Here is a 16,478-nt window from a genome sequence, read left to right as displayed (position 1 = left end):
CGCTGTAGGAAGCGTTCAAAGGTCTGTACTTTTGCGTTCGGATGATAGATCAAACAGTGTCATCCGGCGCTCGGGTTAAGTTCTGGTGCAGCGTTATCGGCCATCCAGAACCGCGTGTTCAGTGGTATCGAGATGGTCAGAAACTCAACAGTTTCACGTACAATTCTTCCGCAAGGTGAGTACTACATGTCATCACAAAATTCACGGTGGGGTAAATAAAATTAAAAATATAAAAATCTAAACATTTTCTTAATCTTAGCAAATTAAAATTATTTTATTAATTATAAAAAATTTTTTAATACGGTTATAATACTTTAAAGTACTGCATCGACACAAATGATGACAATATTCTCGATATTAAATAACTAATAATAATTCTAGATCATAGTTTCAGAGTTAAGATATATTGTATCCTGTTTACAATATTTCCGTTAAAAATTCATTTTTACATTTTTATTTTGGAAAAGTTTTTAAGACACATATACAACAACAAAAACAACAACAACAACAACAATAATAACATCATACTTAGTGGACGTTCCTCGTATTACAGGTATCAGACAAAATACGACGGAGGTTTGGCCCAATTGATCGTCGACAACGCCCAAAGTGGTGATTCCGGCGAGTACACGTGCGTGGCCACCAACGGCCGTGACCGAATATCAACCACCGGATTTCTGACGGTGTACACGTCGCCGTCGGTTTTCAGGAAACCTCTTCTACAGCCATCGCTGTCTGTCGAAGGTACCGAGTCCGGCCGTGGACTTTACTCTCGGACCAGCCACGATTTCCGGTTATCTGCAAACGACAAGTTCGATTTCGGCTGCCAGAAGTTTGGCGGGGACTTGGCCACTAGGCGCCCTGAGTATCCAAAGTTCGTGTCCAGTATAATCGCTGACGACGTGGCGACTTATGGTGGTACGATTGCCCTCCAGGTCCGGGTGCAAGGTCAGTATTTGTTACTTCATAAATTATAATATATATATGACACCTCTTTGAAATGGAATATAGTTAATCATAATAGATATTATTTTTTGTAAAGCCACTTGATTTTCTAATCCCAATACCTACAATATTATACGAAAAATCATTGTGCCCTTATATGCGTTTGAAGCTCGCTTAGTGGACTTCATATTAATTACTTCGATTAAATTTATTTTTTTAATTTTTTTTTTCTCATAGTTTCTTCTTGTAGCCCTTAATATTTAATCTCGCTCAGACGATATTTAACATAAAAATCAAAACCTGACAGTGGAGATGGTGTAGCGTTTTTACAAAATATTGTACATAAGTGGTGTAAACGTTTCGCGTTTCAGGTTCCCCAGTGCCTAATGTTACGTGGATGCGCGAATCTAAACCACTACCGCGGTTATCGGGCAAGTACGTCTACCTGGATGAGGGTGGGCTGTACACGCTGCTGGTAATGGACAGCACGGCCGGTGATGGCGGAAAGTACGTGTGCCGCGCGTGCAACCTTTACGGGGTGGCGGACACGGAAAAGGCAGTTAGGGTGGTGTCACCGCAGGACTACACAGACCGCAGGGGCGTGAAACCGGCCATTATCGTGTCAAGACCTAACGACCGGCTGAATGTGGCCGTCGGCGAGGACATTACCGTCACCCTCCGGGTGGCTGGTGAACCGAAACCCAAAGGTATACTTATATAGTAATGGCGCTGACTCGAAGCGAGCACCCATTTCGATATAATTGTATTACTTATTATATACCTAGGTATAGTGTTGTGTGGCTTAGAAACGAGATATTGTCCACTGCAGTCAGATAAAAATATCAATTTATCTACATAAATAATTATACGAGTAATAATAATAATAATAATAATAATAATATAATAATATTATACAAACTGCATTAATATTTAATACATACGTATCAGTGTATCATAGTTTATTTATTCATTTAATGAAATGTACGGTTGAATATGTTAGACAACAAAATAAATATTAAATAGGTATAGGAATTAATTCTTTATGAAAAATAATATTATATTTAAAATTATAATTTTTTCTGCACCCTTTCGTATTTTTTCACCACCTCGTTCTTAGTACCTTTTATACCTATCCAACATTATACTCGTATAATACAAGTAATAATTAAACATTATCGTTTATGTACCTAATATACACTTTGTACTAATTAACTATCGATAGTAATAATAATATATTGATGTATAATATTATTATCTTATCGAATGTAAATTAACAATATGTAATCGTAATAAACGCGGTTTCGTTCTAGTCATATGGATGAGAGGTTCGAGGGACGTGACATTCCTCGACCGATCGCTAAAGGAGACGGTCAACGACTACGTGATGCTGTCGATCAAAAAGGCTCAACCGTCGGACGCCGGGACGTATTTTATTATAGCTAAAAACGTGTACGGATCTGATAGGGCGTTTGTCACCGTCGGGGTAAGTGATCGTATCAGCAGCTGGGTCTCGCCGAACAGCTCCCGGTAGGGATGTGTATCGTGATACATTATATTGTTATTAAATTATAATAATAATATTATGTTGTTTTTTATCGATATCATATATCACTATCGCTCTACCTTTCGGTCCGTTCGATATATACGAGTATATATAATATTAAAATACATGAATATTGTTGTAGCCTGCCGTTCGAATAATATTATAATATTGTAACATATTATTATTATAATATACACCAGTTGTAATATAGCCAACCAAAGCGGAGTTTTTTTTTTTCACTAATAAAAATTAACCAAAAACACAGTAAATATTCCATTTGATATCGACGTAATGTTATATTATATTATAATATATATATAAATGTATATGTATAATATAATACAATGTAATATGTGTATGCACTATGTATATATGCGTCGAAATGGTCTTATAGACATTGTACATTATAATTTATATTAATTATTAATACAATATCAATGCACTTGGAGCTCGATCGCCGATCGGCAGCCCGAGATCGATAGCTACAGGGTACGCCACGATTTCCTTTCCTCGTTCCGAAAGCTCTGAATTTGTCCGAACAACAGGTCGTCGTTCCTATAGGAACGCGACGATTCATTTTCGGCACAGCTGGTACATTACGAGATCGAGTCTTTCAGAAATCGCTTGATCATAATATCAAAGTGGCCAAAGCACAATTCATCGTATCACAATATAGCGTTGGTTGTAGGTATCTACATAGAATAATATTGCGAGTCAACTCTTGGATGTGACCGCGTACAGCGTTGCTATATTATTTAAAATTTCAATAATCAAATGAAGCGTATTTTATGATTTTATCGTCATAAATTTATTATATTATTACTGAGCAATTATTACTTTTTTTTTTTTTTACTACGAAAATAATAATACGTACCTAATCATTATTGTTAATTTCATGTTAATAATTATGTCCGCAATGATGACAACATCTATACCTATATAGCTATTACTATAATATACATTTGAGTTTCACGCTTATAAGGGAACATGTTTTTAGTAACTTGTAAATTATTCATTTTATTGTCGTTTTAGCCATTAAAATCTGTTGACAGCTTAATGGTAATTATTATTTTTATTTGATTTATCGCGGACATTCTACGTGGTCGTAAATGATTATTGTTTGTTACTACAAGACTCGATGTGTGTGTGGCGTTATCGAGAAATATATTTTATTCATAGCGATAAACTTTATTACATTTTACTACAGCAAGCTCCGTTATACTTACAGGCTTTTAGTGTAATCGTTATATGAATTACATTTTATTTACATAAAAAATATAATATTCATTGTAATTAAACCCATAATATTTTTTAAATATCATAATAATAATATTATCTACTATTACATGGTATGATGATACTATTTCAAATTACTGTACATCTAAAAACCTCAGACCTGTTATTTGAACAAAAACTCAATATTGTGTGCCAATTATAACGGTCATAAATACCTCACATGTACCTATTTAAAATCCAAATTAACAAACTTTGACTCTGGGAAAAGGAATTTTTTTGTTGATAACCGTGGTCAGTGGTCACATCTAAGATTGTACTCTCGAAGTAGCTTGATCGTGTTAAATAAAAATTATTGTGAGTTTTAGACGATTTTGAGTCATAAGTATTATTTGATTTTACATAATATATTTTAACATTATAAGAATGCATGTTTAAGATCTTTAAGAATTTTTTTAATTTTTTTTTGGCATTAAGTCTGTTCAATTTATTATAATACATAACTATATAGAAGGAAAAAGAATTAACAATACAATAATTATGATTATTTTCAAGCCAACAAACCTAAAATGTAATATTCTCTATGTAATCAAATTAAACAATAACAATAATAATAATATAATATATGAAGTATAATAAACTACCTACGCTTTTTTTTACGATTTTTCAATAATAATAATAACAATAATAATTTTACGATGTTGACTAAAAATGATTTTATATCGTTAGAGTAAGTACAGACATTATTAATAATTATTGTAATCGATATTCATCGGTTACACAATAGTTTATATTTTTTATTTTTTGTATCGTTCCTAGTATAATGTAATGTAATATCGTTGAATAGGTAGCAAACTTAATGTTTTTCCCTAACTCTGATATTATTGACGCACAGGTAATCGTATCATAAACAATAATTGACGTTGAAATCGCATCGATATTATCGATATCTACATATTAAAATAAATCTACGTAAATCAGATTTTCAGAAATTATGATGTAAATTTTATATAGTTAGGCAAAACGATTTAACGAATAATAATGTTGAATATTATTCTCTCCTTAAATGATTTGCTTATCATAGTCTAAACATACAAGATATTATATGAACATTTTACCAAAATATAATTTACAATGTTGGAGTTTGAATACTAAATTGAACGAATAAACACAAACAGCGTTAGAAAACTAGCTATTAAAGAATTTATGCTAAGTTCCATAACATTTTTTTGATTACCAATTTATAGAATTATGTGACATATTCGTAGTTTTGTGGAACAGATAATAATGATTTGTGTGCATGAAGATCACAAGCTGATTATAAATAATAATTTACTTAATCAAATTTATCAAATTTAATTTGATCATGAATCACCTAACTCGTACATATTGTAGAATAATATGCTGGTTATCTAAATAATATCAAATGTATCAAAGATCGCAATAATATTCCAATAATCGTGTAATTCCGTTATTAGGTATGATTCAATTGCGTACCCACCGCAAATAAGTGGTAAGCACAATTTTTTTTTAATACTATTTGCAATTTAGATTTATGATTAATTCATGTTAGTTGTTTTTGCGTGCGGTTAGTGCATTAGTTGGTTTCCGTAGTAGGTATATCATCGAAATTCAAGAAGGTATAATTTTTTAACACTGATGAAAAAAAAGAAGCAAATCTAGAACATATCTAAAAAACGTTTATAGGGTGTAGTAGCTCACTAATATAAAACAGAACGAAATCGAAATGACTGAACAGAAACGAACTAGAAAAATACATAGTTATGTTTTTAATTAGAATTCTGTATACAGCTCAGAACGGAATAGAATCGAATTAATATCGGACACTATTTTGACGGATACCAAAGCCAAAACAATAAAATTAACAATATTTTTATAGTATTAATTACTATTACAACAATATTAACTAATTCGCATTTGAGTTTTAAGTAAAATTGTTAAGACGCTACTACACAAACTGTTATAATACTCCGAAGTAGGTATACCTAATGCTCAAACGACCAACTAAAATATATAATATCCTAATAAATACATACAAAATTCAAATGTTTATCCGATATTCTTTTGAATTATTCCCAACAATAAACTTAATCAACCTATAGTACAGTTTTTGAAACTATTATTGTGATAATGAATTTAATTTTTAAAATATAATATTTTTTTTTTTTACAAAATCGAATTTTGATTGGCTTTATTTATCAGGATATCGATTATTTTCTTTGATGTTAATTCACTTTGACCAAACATTTTAATTTAGTTACCTATATTACCTGTAAAACTTTAATAGCAAACGCCGTTTGTGGACGCAATTTTATGTACCTAATGTATTGTCAAGTATTAATGGCAAATAATAAAAATTGCAGGACGAGTGTTTTAAATTATGACGATTGCTAAATTGAAATACCTGCCTTAATTATTACACGATTACACGTTCTATGAAAATCAACCGTCGTCACAAAATTCAAACAATTGAAGAATTCTGATTTCTTGTACCTACTTTAAAAGTTGTAACGTTGTATCCTATATAGATACCTACATTATATTATCTATACTCAGATCATCGTAAAAATATGTTACATTCATTTAAATCTTCTTTTTTATTTTAAATGGTATTTAATATGTCTCCTTACATATACGTATACTGTCGAAATAATAATGATACGGTGTACAAATCGAGAAGATTTTTTCAGTATTGTTTGTAATCGATACACTTTTAGTATCCTAGTACCTATACACGATAGTTGCTGATTATTGTAATAATGCGTTTCTTAATTTCCTCGAGAGTGCGCATACGTTAAACACGCACCGCCATGTTTATTTTATACCTATTATAATTATTGATGAGGACGCAAAATAACAGGTGTACAAAATGAATGGCCTACCCCTAATTCTAAATTTTACAGTGTTGTAAAAAAACTGAAGTCGATTAAAATATAGTCGTGCAGTTGTGCAACTAGAAATTTCTCGAGAGGGGGATCCGTAATTTATATTTATGTTTTGTACTTATGTCATACATATTATAGTTAAACATTATTATTAGAACTTTCATAAATATACCAAACTCAATTTATCACTTGATATGAATACTCAAATATAAGAGGGGGCGTCACCGGAATGACTGACATTTCTTATCCAAATCCAACATTTTTTTTTTTTTTTTAAATAAGATGTTGATAATAATTATATTATTATTTTACAATTATTTTAAATGTATAGTTAGATATACCTAGTTATCTACATGTATGGTGTGTAATTAATGGTATTAATGTGTTTATAGGTAGGCACACTTAGGTACTTAAATTATTTTGTTTGTTCAACTTAGTTGGTTCAACTAATGTCACCGAATAGTACTTCTACGCAATTTACAGGTACTTTTGTAGATGTATAGTGGTATACATCTATAATAGTACCTATACATTTTTGTATAATGATATCTCGACCACTGGCGATACAATCGCCAAACGGGGACGGTGATTTGAATAACTGTTAGGCGACTCCCTTGCATAATATGATATTATGAAGAAAAACGACGTGTACTATAATAACACTTCTATTATATTGTTTATATTGCATATAGGTGAGGAAACGTGCGAGATCGTTGACACCGCCGCAAATCAGAAATACGATCGGCCGGTGGTTTGGGCCGACGGGCGGCGGCGGTAGAGGAGGCTGCGCAAACAACGGTGAGCATTATTATTATTATAATAATACACACACACACACACACACACACACACACACACACACACACAGCAGTCGTAACAGATCTGAGAAAATAATAATAATATGTTCGTGGTGGTAAAACGGGAAAATATGACGACGGGCGACAACGGCCACGATGGCGAGCAGCGTTTATTTCGGTCGTTTATCGAGGACCACGACGCCGCGGTCCGCCGCTATTTTTAACATCCGCAGTGTACGGTGTCAACGGGTTACGCGCGCATTTCCACTCGCGAGTTCCGTTTCCTCTGACGAAATAAACTAGCGCACGCACACGCAAATCGGCCCGCGCTCACCCTAAAATAATTGACGGTGGTTGCTTAGAGCGGTGTGCAATACCGTTATCATAATATAGGTATATACCCTGCACCGATAACGCGTGACGCGCCAAACAGCTGCAGCGACCGGAAGGAAATGGTGCACTCCGATATCGGTACCGAGAGCAACATACAACTCTTGCGGGACCGATGGACGCGGAGACGCGGCACGACGAGCCGCTCTACCGCGGACTTCCTGTTGTACTTGTGCGAACACCAAAGTACACGTTACATTATACCTATATCAATATAATATGCCTACGATACCATATTTTATACGACATTATTAGTATAACAATAATAATTACGGTTGTTGCCCCCCCCCCCCCCCCGGAATTCGTTCACAAGAATATGACATTAATGTTTTCATGCGATTTTCGTCCGTTTTCCAGAGGTTCCGGGCCCCGTGCGCAGCGAACCGACGGTGACCGACCGGACCAACAACCGGATATCGTTGCAGTGGGATAGACCGGAAAAACCGGAAACAGTGCTCGTCTACAGGGTGGAGACGCGATCGGTGGATGAGGAATGCTGGCGGCAGGTACAAACTACGAAGTGCCAGACTTTTTTTATGTTATGTTGATTCCGCTGGCTCGTATATTATTTATAAGGGCTGAGATAGGGCTAGTAGGTACTCAATAAAATCAAAATATAACGTTTGCATTTAAAAAACAAAAAATGTATGTTTAAAAAAAATGTATTGTAGAAAATATGGTACCTATTTGAATTTTATTATAATAAATTTCATACGACAAAGAAAATAAAAAATAAATATTTTGATAAATTAATAAAACTTAAAAAATAATTGATGTTGTGAACTGAAGCCCACTGCTTACTCGAGTCGCAGTGTTATCAATCACAGGTAGTGAATATTCTAATTTCTAACTGATAATATTAATATTAATAATTATTATAATATTACATAAGTACCTATACCTAGGTAAGTACATGTAGAAAATAATATTTTTGATGTGTGCGATGCACCTATATGCAGTTTTATGAAAAATAGTTGTTTTAATATAACTATATAACCTTTTTCTATTATAAAACATATTTATTGTATACGTTACTCACATTATTCTGTGACCTTTCTAGATAAATATGAAAACTAGAAGTCCTATTATTATGTTCCCCTTACAATATAAAAATTAAAAATTGATGATGATTATAGACTAAACAAATTCTGTGATATTCAAATTAATTAAACATCTGAATTCAATCTGAATGTATGGGCATCGTCTTCTAGACCATCAAAAATAACAAAAACTGCTGATGATTATAAAAATAAAAATTTATATTTTAATTTTAATTCACTTATATTAACTGACATAAAATCACTATTTTGAAAAAATGACAATTTTATTTAATTATTTGATAATAATAACCCCGATTTTAGTTATTGTATATTAATTGCATGTAATTATTGGATTTATTATTAGTAAGATTGTATTGTTTTTATTCTGCCAAACTATATGTATTTTATATTGAATCAATAGCAGATGGAATCAACTAAATATACAAATGTCCGGCATTATTGATATTAAAATGGCGGAATCGATGAAACCCCATGACGTGTACCTATAACCCCAAGCCCCCACACTGACACTATTACGCTTGTTCACGATTACATTTCTGTATCATATCTACGTGTTATGTACCGCGCAGGTCGGAATGACTCCCACAAACACCATAGACGTGTACAACCTGAAACCGGGTTACCGGTATCAGTTCCGCGTAGCGGCCCGCAACAGGTTTGGATGGAGCCAGCCAGTAGCCAGCGAGGGGTATGTGGACGTTTTCGAGCCGAAGTGTCTACCGGAATTCCGTCAACCATTGCCTGGGCAAACCCGGGTCTTACTGCGGCACAGTGCAACTTTACAGTGTCACGTAAGAACGACAAATTTTCGTTACTTTTATATAACGGATAATATTATTGTGTGTGGCTTGGCTTGGCGCGTTGGCTGCTACCAGTCGCGGAAAGTGACTGAGAGTAAGTACCGCACACTGCTACTAGCTCCCGGATGGGTGACCACCGGGGTTCGTGGTAGTAAAAACCTTGTCAGACATACACGTGTTTGCTTGCCTACAACCGTAAAAACACCCTACCGTACCAACCTTACCAACTATAGTTCATAATCCCCTACAACAGCTATTGGCCATAGTCGCCGCGCAAACAAAAAAATAAATATTATTATGTGTTACGTGATGGGCCCATAAATATACTGCCTTATGCATGGTTGTAATTTTTATCATTACGGAACGATGCCGACATAAAACCGCTAAACGTGGGTAGGATAGTGTCTAAAGAGAGTTGGCTGTATAGTTTCTGATGACCACGTGCATTAGGTACTCGTGATTTATCCGAACGTCAATATATCGTTGTTTGATGCTTTGGCTTATACATAATAAATTATAACATGAATGTTATGATATACGTTATTTTGTACGCACATTATTATTATCACTATTGTCACTGCGTACGAGTTCACTTTTCTTTATTTTTACCACCGCGGTGGTAATATTTTTGTACAGTTAAATAACTGTGGTGGGAGTGTACGATGGCACGGAATATCTTAACGTCAGCCATCCGAAACGTATCAACGAGGTTGGCACGACTTGAAGAGGAATTTCGATTATCAGTCTGTTGTTTCCTCGAGTGTGCGACTCAACAATAATTATGTTGGAAAATTAACATCAATTAAAACAATAATTACATTGAGTACTTATTGGTGATGGTACTCTGATACGATATAAAATTTAAACCATCGATATTCCACTCATCGTTATAGTTAATAAAATACTGAAATGTCTCACTATAATATAAAAACAACTTTACAGAGTTAAATTTACCAATTAATCATGTATAACCATGCATAGAAATATAGAATATTTTTCTCATTTCTTGAAAAGTATATTCAAATATTATTTTTTTTGTACCAATTATAGACAAATAGGAAATATTGAAAAGCTCCTTTTCTCTCTTTCGATAAAATATAATCTGTAATATACATGACCTTTTCAGTTTTCATACATATCGCATTATAAAAGCAAAAAAAAAACCCACGCCCATAACTATATGATATCAGTTATTTGTTTGGCTAAAAATATATAAAACGACGATTTTGCTTTGGTGGTGTTGACTGACTACCGAAATGGATATGATGGTGACAGGTGCGAGGTGTTCCGGAGCCGCGGGTGAGGTGGTTCAAAGACGGCGAACCTTTGCTGGCGTCGGACAGACATGCGGTCGGGCGCACGGATGGAGGAAAGTGTACGCTGACGATCGCGGACGCGGTTGACTGTGACGCGGGTCGGTACTCTTGCGAAGCCGTCAACGACCAGGGGAGGGTGTGTACGTTGACCGTCGTCCAAGTGATAGCCAACCGCAAGATTGTGGAGGCGGAACGGAGGCTTCAAGGGTGAGTACTATAATATGTGATACGCTGCAGTGTATATGATATTATTAAATTATTTCCCTCCTTCCGAAACCCCGAGGTTTCATTTTTTTAGCGCCTCTAGGACATTCCAAGTACATACTTCGATTCTTGCCACAGCGATAGATATTTCAAAAGTGATACTATAAGTGCGCATTTCTGTTGGGACATTATACGAGTATTTGTGTAAAATTAGGATTTTACACTAAATAATAATTCAAATAATTATTTTAAGAAATTTTTTAAAAATATTTATTCATTGGTTCGACGTAGAGATGATTCATCGTCTAATCATCATATATCTGAAAAACTGATTAGTTTATCATTCGATTGCACGCATAATTTAAATTGTGCTGTTATTATGGTTTAATATTTGTTTGGTATATACGAGTATGATGGGTAACTACTAGGTAATATAAAAAATATCGATAGATCTAGTATAGCGATTAGTATCTATAAATACAGATAATAACTTATTAGTTACTTTAATACAGTGTATTAACGGCTACCAGATTTACATTAAAATATAAACTTACAATCGAAAAAAAATACAGTTTTTAGCTTATAACTTCATATAACGCCATAACTTCCAGGATGTTAAACACTTATTTAACTATAATCACATAGTATAATAATAACCACTAAACCCATGGCGGTATTATACGAATATTTAAAATAACATCCGTCTTGCTATGTTACATTCAGTAGGTGAATGGAAGTTAAGCTGTACACAAATATATCATTATTACTTTTTTTTTTTTATAAGCCACTAACACACTAAGTAACAATTAAGTTATTTTAACAAAAATGCCTTAAATAGATTAGAAAATTCAAGCTAACGTTTTTATGAATGGAGCACAAGAAAAATATTTTCAAACAGTTATTAATATAATAATATTATAATATACGTTACTACATTACACGACGACATAATTTGAGAAGATATAAAAACAAAACAATAGGCATGCTATTTTGACTCACCAAATATTTGTTTAAATTTTCTCTAGAAATATTTTTTGTCTTGGTAGGTTATTATTATTTATTAACTTATTTATAACAATAATTAATAGCTATAGATTTATAATTAATTGAACCTTTTTTTTTTTATTATTAAATCTCCGTTGTTTGTAACGTGTTAAAGTTAAAATAGTTTACGTGAAAATCATGTGCCCTTCGACGTGTCAAAAATATTTGGAACGTAGCAACAAATATCAAAACGATACCTGAGATGATTTGCGAGCAAGGCCGAACAATTGGTTAATGCTTATATTATGTTGTAATAGTAGGTACATAATTTAGGTGTTGTGAACTGCATTATTCTACCCAGCTGTATTATATAATATTTGTACGTGAAATACTTTAGGTGCCACAATGAAATTTAATCACAGTTATTTGAATATACAAACTGTTTGTAATTAACGAATATTATTCTGTCAAATCATACGGACCGAGATTTCGCTTCGGCAGCTATCGTCTTTTGTCCTCGTGAAACATATTTGTTAATCGCTAACTCTATGAACAAAAGACATTTCATTGACTTTTAAAAGATATTTAATTATGTCACAACATTTTGTAATTTCCATCTGTTTTGTAGCTACAATATTTCTTCTTTTTTTTATTCACGTGATTGATATTATTTACTATCATATATTATTATATACATTTTTACTGTATTCATATAGCTGCACCAGAGACGCCAACAAAAGATTATTTCAATAGTTGCAAAATACTTTTGATGTAATGAGTGAACAAATATGTTTTAATTCGGAAGCTAAAGAGTGCGCTTGGAAAAAGAAGCTTAGAGTCATAATCGGTCTAGCCTAAAAAAAAAAATAAATAATGATAATATTTAAATGTTTATTGTAATTATTATTTATTGATAAGAGCTAGAGAATAACGTTAAAGCTATAACGTATTTATTTATGGACATTTAAATTTTTTTGTATATACCACAATGTTTATTGTTGTAGGTGTCTGATGAAAAACAATGACTTCAAAGAATCGGCGCCGGTATTTACTAAACATCTGATCGACCGAAGAGTGGATATCAATTCTACTGTCCGGTTGTCGTGTCAAGTTAACGGATTACCCACGCCGTTAGTTCTGTGGTACAAGGATGGTCGGCCAGTAGACTTTGCGAGTACGTACAATTTTTTTTCTCGTACAATAATTTGTCAATTTCCCAATCAAAGGGTATTATAAAGCAGCAAAAAAAAAAAAAAAAATATCCAATCAGTGATCAGTCCATCAAAAATGTTGAACGCCACAAAATTATGTTGTAGGCAGTGTGGGAAGTCACTTAAGAGGACCTGATGGTCGTGATACCTTCATGTGTTGTCTCTGTCTTACAAGTGCGTAACATAACAAATTTTACATTCCGCAGAACACGTGTAGTTCCGTTAGTTTAAAAATTAGAGTGAATTGACTTCTTATAAAATCTAAAGGTAAGATTATTATCTAGGCAACTTCGTGGGCTATTTATTATGTTTTAATTTTTAAGTGATTTATGAGTATTTTAAAACTGTAAACTTTTCGTACATCTTAAAATACTCATAACTCGCTTTAAAATTAAAACATAATAAAATGTGCATGTGGTTGCCTAGATAATAATCTTACCTTTAGATTTTATAAGAGTTTAATTCACTCTAATTTTTAAATGAACGAGGCTACACGTGTTCTGCTGAGCTTAAAATTTGCGCTATGTTACGCACTTGTAAGACGGACACAAAACATGAGGGTACCACGTCCTATAATATCTCTCGTAGATAACACCCCAGCCAAAAGTATTATAATTATTTCATGAAAATTAATATGATCTCCACCTATAGTTGTTGTAGCGCTTTTCAATAATATATTATTATAATATTATGACGACACCGGTAACTTCTCGTTTTTGCAGGTGGAACGGAGGGTGACAGGAAACCGCCGGTCAGGGACGATTCGAACGACTTCTACACCCTGGAGCTGACCAGAGTCAAGTACGACGACAGCGGTACTTATGCGGCGGTGGCGTCCAACGCGATCGGGAAGGCATCCACACGGTGCGTGTTGGAAGTGTTCAACAAGAACCGCACCGATCCAGCGGTACCGTCGTTCGTTTTCGGTCTACCGCCGACCAGCGAAGCTGTGGACTCGATCGTTTTGAGTGCACAAATCGACGCGTACCGTCCCGTCAAAGTCGAATGGTGAGCCTCTCTTTCGGATACAAAATCTTTTTTATGCGAATTTAAATCTAACACGGGTAGCATTTAGGTTCTTAATATTTTCGATCGAGGTCATGATAGGTACAGCAATTATAGTAGGCAGTCACCGATTATTGAACCACTCACGCCACGATTAGACAAAAAAAACGTCTACTATATACTCACTACACCGGTTAATGGGGGTAAATTAAAACACGATATAGTTGGATAAATTTCTTAAGATTTGTAATGATTTGACTGATTATAAGATACATGGTATGCAAAATTTAGCGAATTTAACGAAATTCATAATAATATATAAATAATGAATAACGAATATGAGGTATAACTGTATAAGTACATTTCTAGACTCATTTTTACATTTAGTTTTAGATTATTAAATGTCAGAATTTATTAATTGCATTTGTTGCATTTGTTTTAATTTTTAATTTATTATTTAATTTTATGTATTGTTATTTATTTAAATCGATACAGGTAGTATTATTTATAATATGTTTTATTCTTGGGTCCTTCACCTCAGTGATTCATTCCATTAATAAACTCAAATTTCAAAAGCACTAAGTCCAATTTCCATGACTTTTATAGTACTTCTGCTACCGGAGTAATTGGAATATACTTTTACACACGTAACAATTGATTTGATTTAAAAATTAAAACTGATGGACCGTTGTATTGAAGTAATTTTTTTACATCCAAAAAAATACTATATGCATACGGGACACCTGTTTAATGTAAACAATAACAAAGTATATATATGAGGTTAATGAGTTATCTTATATTGTTATCAAAACGACTAAACTATCTTACATACGTTTAGACATATTAATTTTAAAAAATATTCGATTGATTTTTATTTACAGGTTCAGAGACGGAATTCAATTGAGAAATGGACGGAGAGTAGACATAATTACTGATCACGACGGAAACCTAGAACTGAGGATAGCGTGTGTAACAAACCGGGATTCAGGTACTTATATGTTGAGAGTGTCTAATGACACTGGCACGGTAGAAAGTCGTTGCGAAGTCAATGTGGTGGAACGTGAACATAAAGACACAGGGATGGAGCAGATCTCTTTGATTAATCATTTGTGAGTAAAATATAATATTTATATACCCCGCAGTGGGTATATCTAAGCATTTTACAAGGTTGGACAAGTTAATGAAAATAATTAACTGTAACAAGTTAAGACAGTTAAGTTAATTCAATTAAATTGCCTTCAGTTATAAAGTTAAAAGTTAACAAAGAAAAATATAACTCAATAAGTTTAAAGTTAAAATGAAAAATAAAATTGACTTACAAGTTAATTTTTTTCAAGCTACAATATTTTAAGGTATTAAATCCCCTAGTATTTTGATTTACACAAACATTCACCAAGATTTTTAACACTGAGCAAACATCAGATTATAATTAAAAAATAAAAACTGAAATCGAAAAGAGTCAAGAAATCATTGTTGTCTGTTGCTTGCGCATGATACGAAAAGAAAATTAACTTAAATGCACGATAATGATAATTAATTATAAAAAGTTAAGGTACAACAATAACAATTTTAACTGTATAAGTTAAGAAGTTAAAAACAAAAACAACTAACTAGTTAAGTTAAAAAGTAAAAAAAAAATTGACTGTTTGACTTAACTTTAACTTTTTGACAAGTTAATGCCCTCCTTTCGCATTTGGATTATTGTCTGATGTGCGGTGTGCCCATTTGAATTAAAATGTTTAAACATCGGTAATTTTATTTTATTTATATTACTAATACAAAATAAATATTTAGCCAATTTTTCAAACCTATTTCAAAATACCTGACTTCCTAAAAATTATTGGTTAAATTAATTTTTAATAAAATTATATCATTGAATAAAAAAAATAAATCCCATAGCTATAACTTTTATAATTCTAATTTAAGAGGACGTCGCATCCGCATGTGTTGTCTCCGTCTTACATACGTACGTTATAACAAATTTCGTTCGCTAGTTTCATTAGGGTGCTGTCATTTTTGATTTTAGAGTGAATTGACCTATTATCAAATTTTAGGTAACAACATCATCTATGCCTTCTCGTTG

The 16,478-nt window shown here is 33.0% G+C and overlaps 1 protein-coding gene across 4 annotated transcripts in view; it reads left to right on the top strand.

Annotated features, from left to right (window-relative positions):
- LOC100159331 (titin) overlaps positions 1-16,478 on the top strand; it is a 107,789-nt gene that overhangs the window by 38,776 nt on the left and 52,535 nt on the right. For all 4 annotated transcript variants that reach the window (XM_016802391.2, XM_008182330.3, XM_001948648.5 and 1 more), the window contains exons 13-23: positions 9-175; positions 554-948; positions 1,317-1,652; positions 2,256-2,428; positions 7,320-7,425; positions 8,172-8,320; positions 9,445-9,666; positions 10,951-11,198; positions 13,184-13,353; positions 14,113-14,398; positions 15,277-15,504. In XM_016802391.2, coding sequence (XP_016657880.1) covers positions 9-175; positions 554-948; positions 1,317-1,652; positions 2,256-2,428; positions 7,320-7,425; positions 8,172-8,320; positions 9,445-9,666; positions 10,951-11,198; positions 13,184-13,353; positions 14,113-14,398; positions 15,277-15,504 — 2,480 coding nt within the window. The remainder of the gene's footprint in view (positions 1-8; positions 176-553; positions 949-1,316; positions 1,653-2,255; positions 2,429-7,319; positions 7,426-8,171; positions 8,321-9,444; positions 9,667-10,950; positions 11,199-13,183; positions 13,354-14,112; positions 14,399-15,276; positions 15,505-16,478) is intronic.

This window comes from Acyrthosiphon pisum, chromosome A1 (assembly GCF_005508785.2).
Source record: "Acyrthosiphon pisum isolate AL4f chromosome A1, pea_aphid_22Mar2018_4r6ur, whole genome shotgun sequence".
NCBI classification, from domain to species: Eukaryota; Metazoa; Arthropoda; class Insecta; order Hemiptera; family Aphididae; genus Acyrthosiphon; species Acyrthosiphon pisum.
The sequence above is the reverse complement of the archived record's forward strand: the minus strand, read 5'-3'. Positions and strand labels throughout refer to the sequence as shown.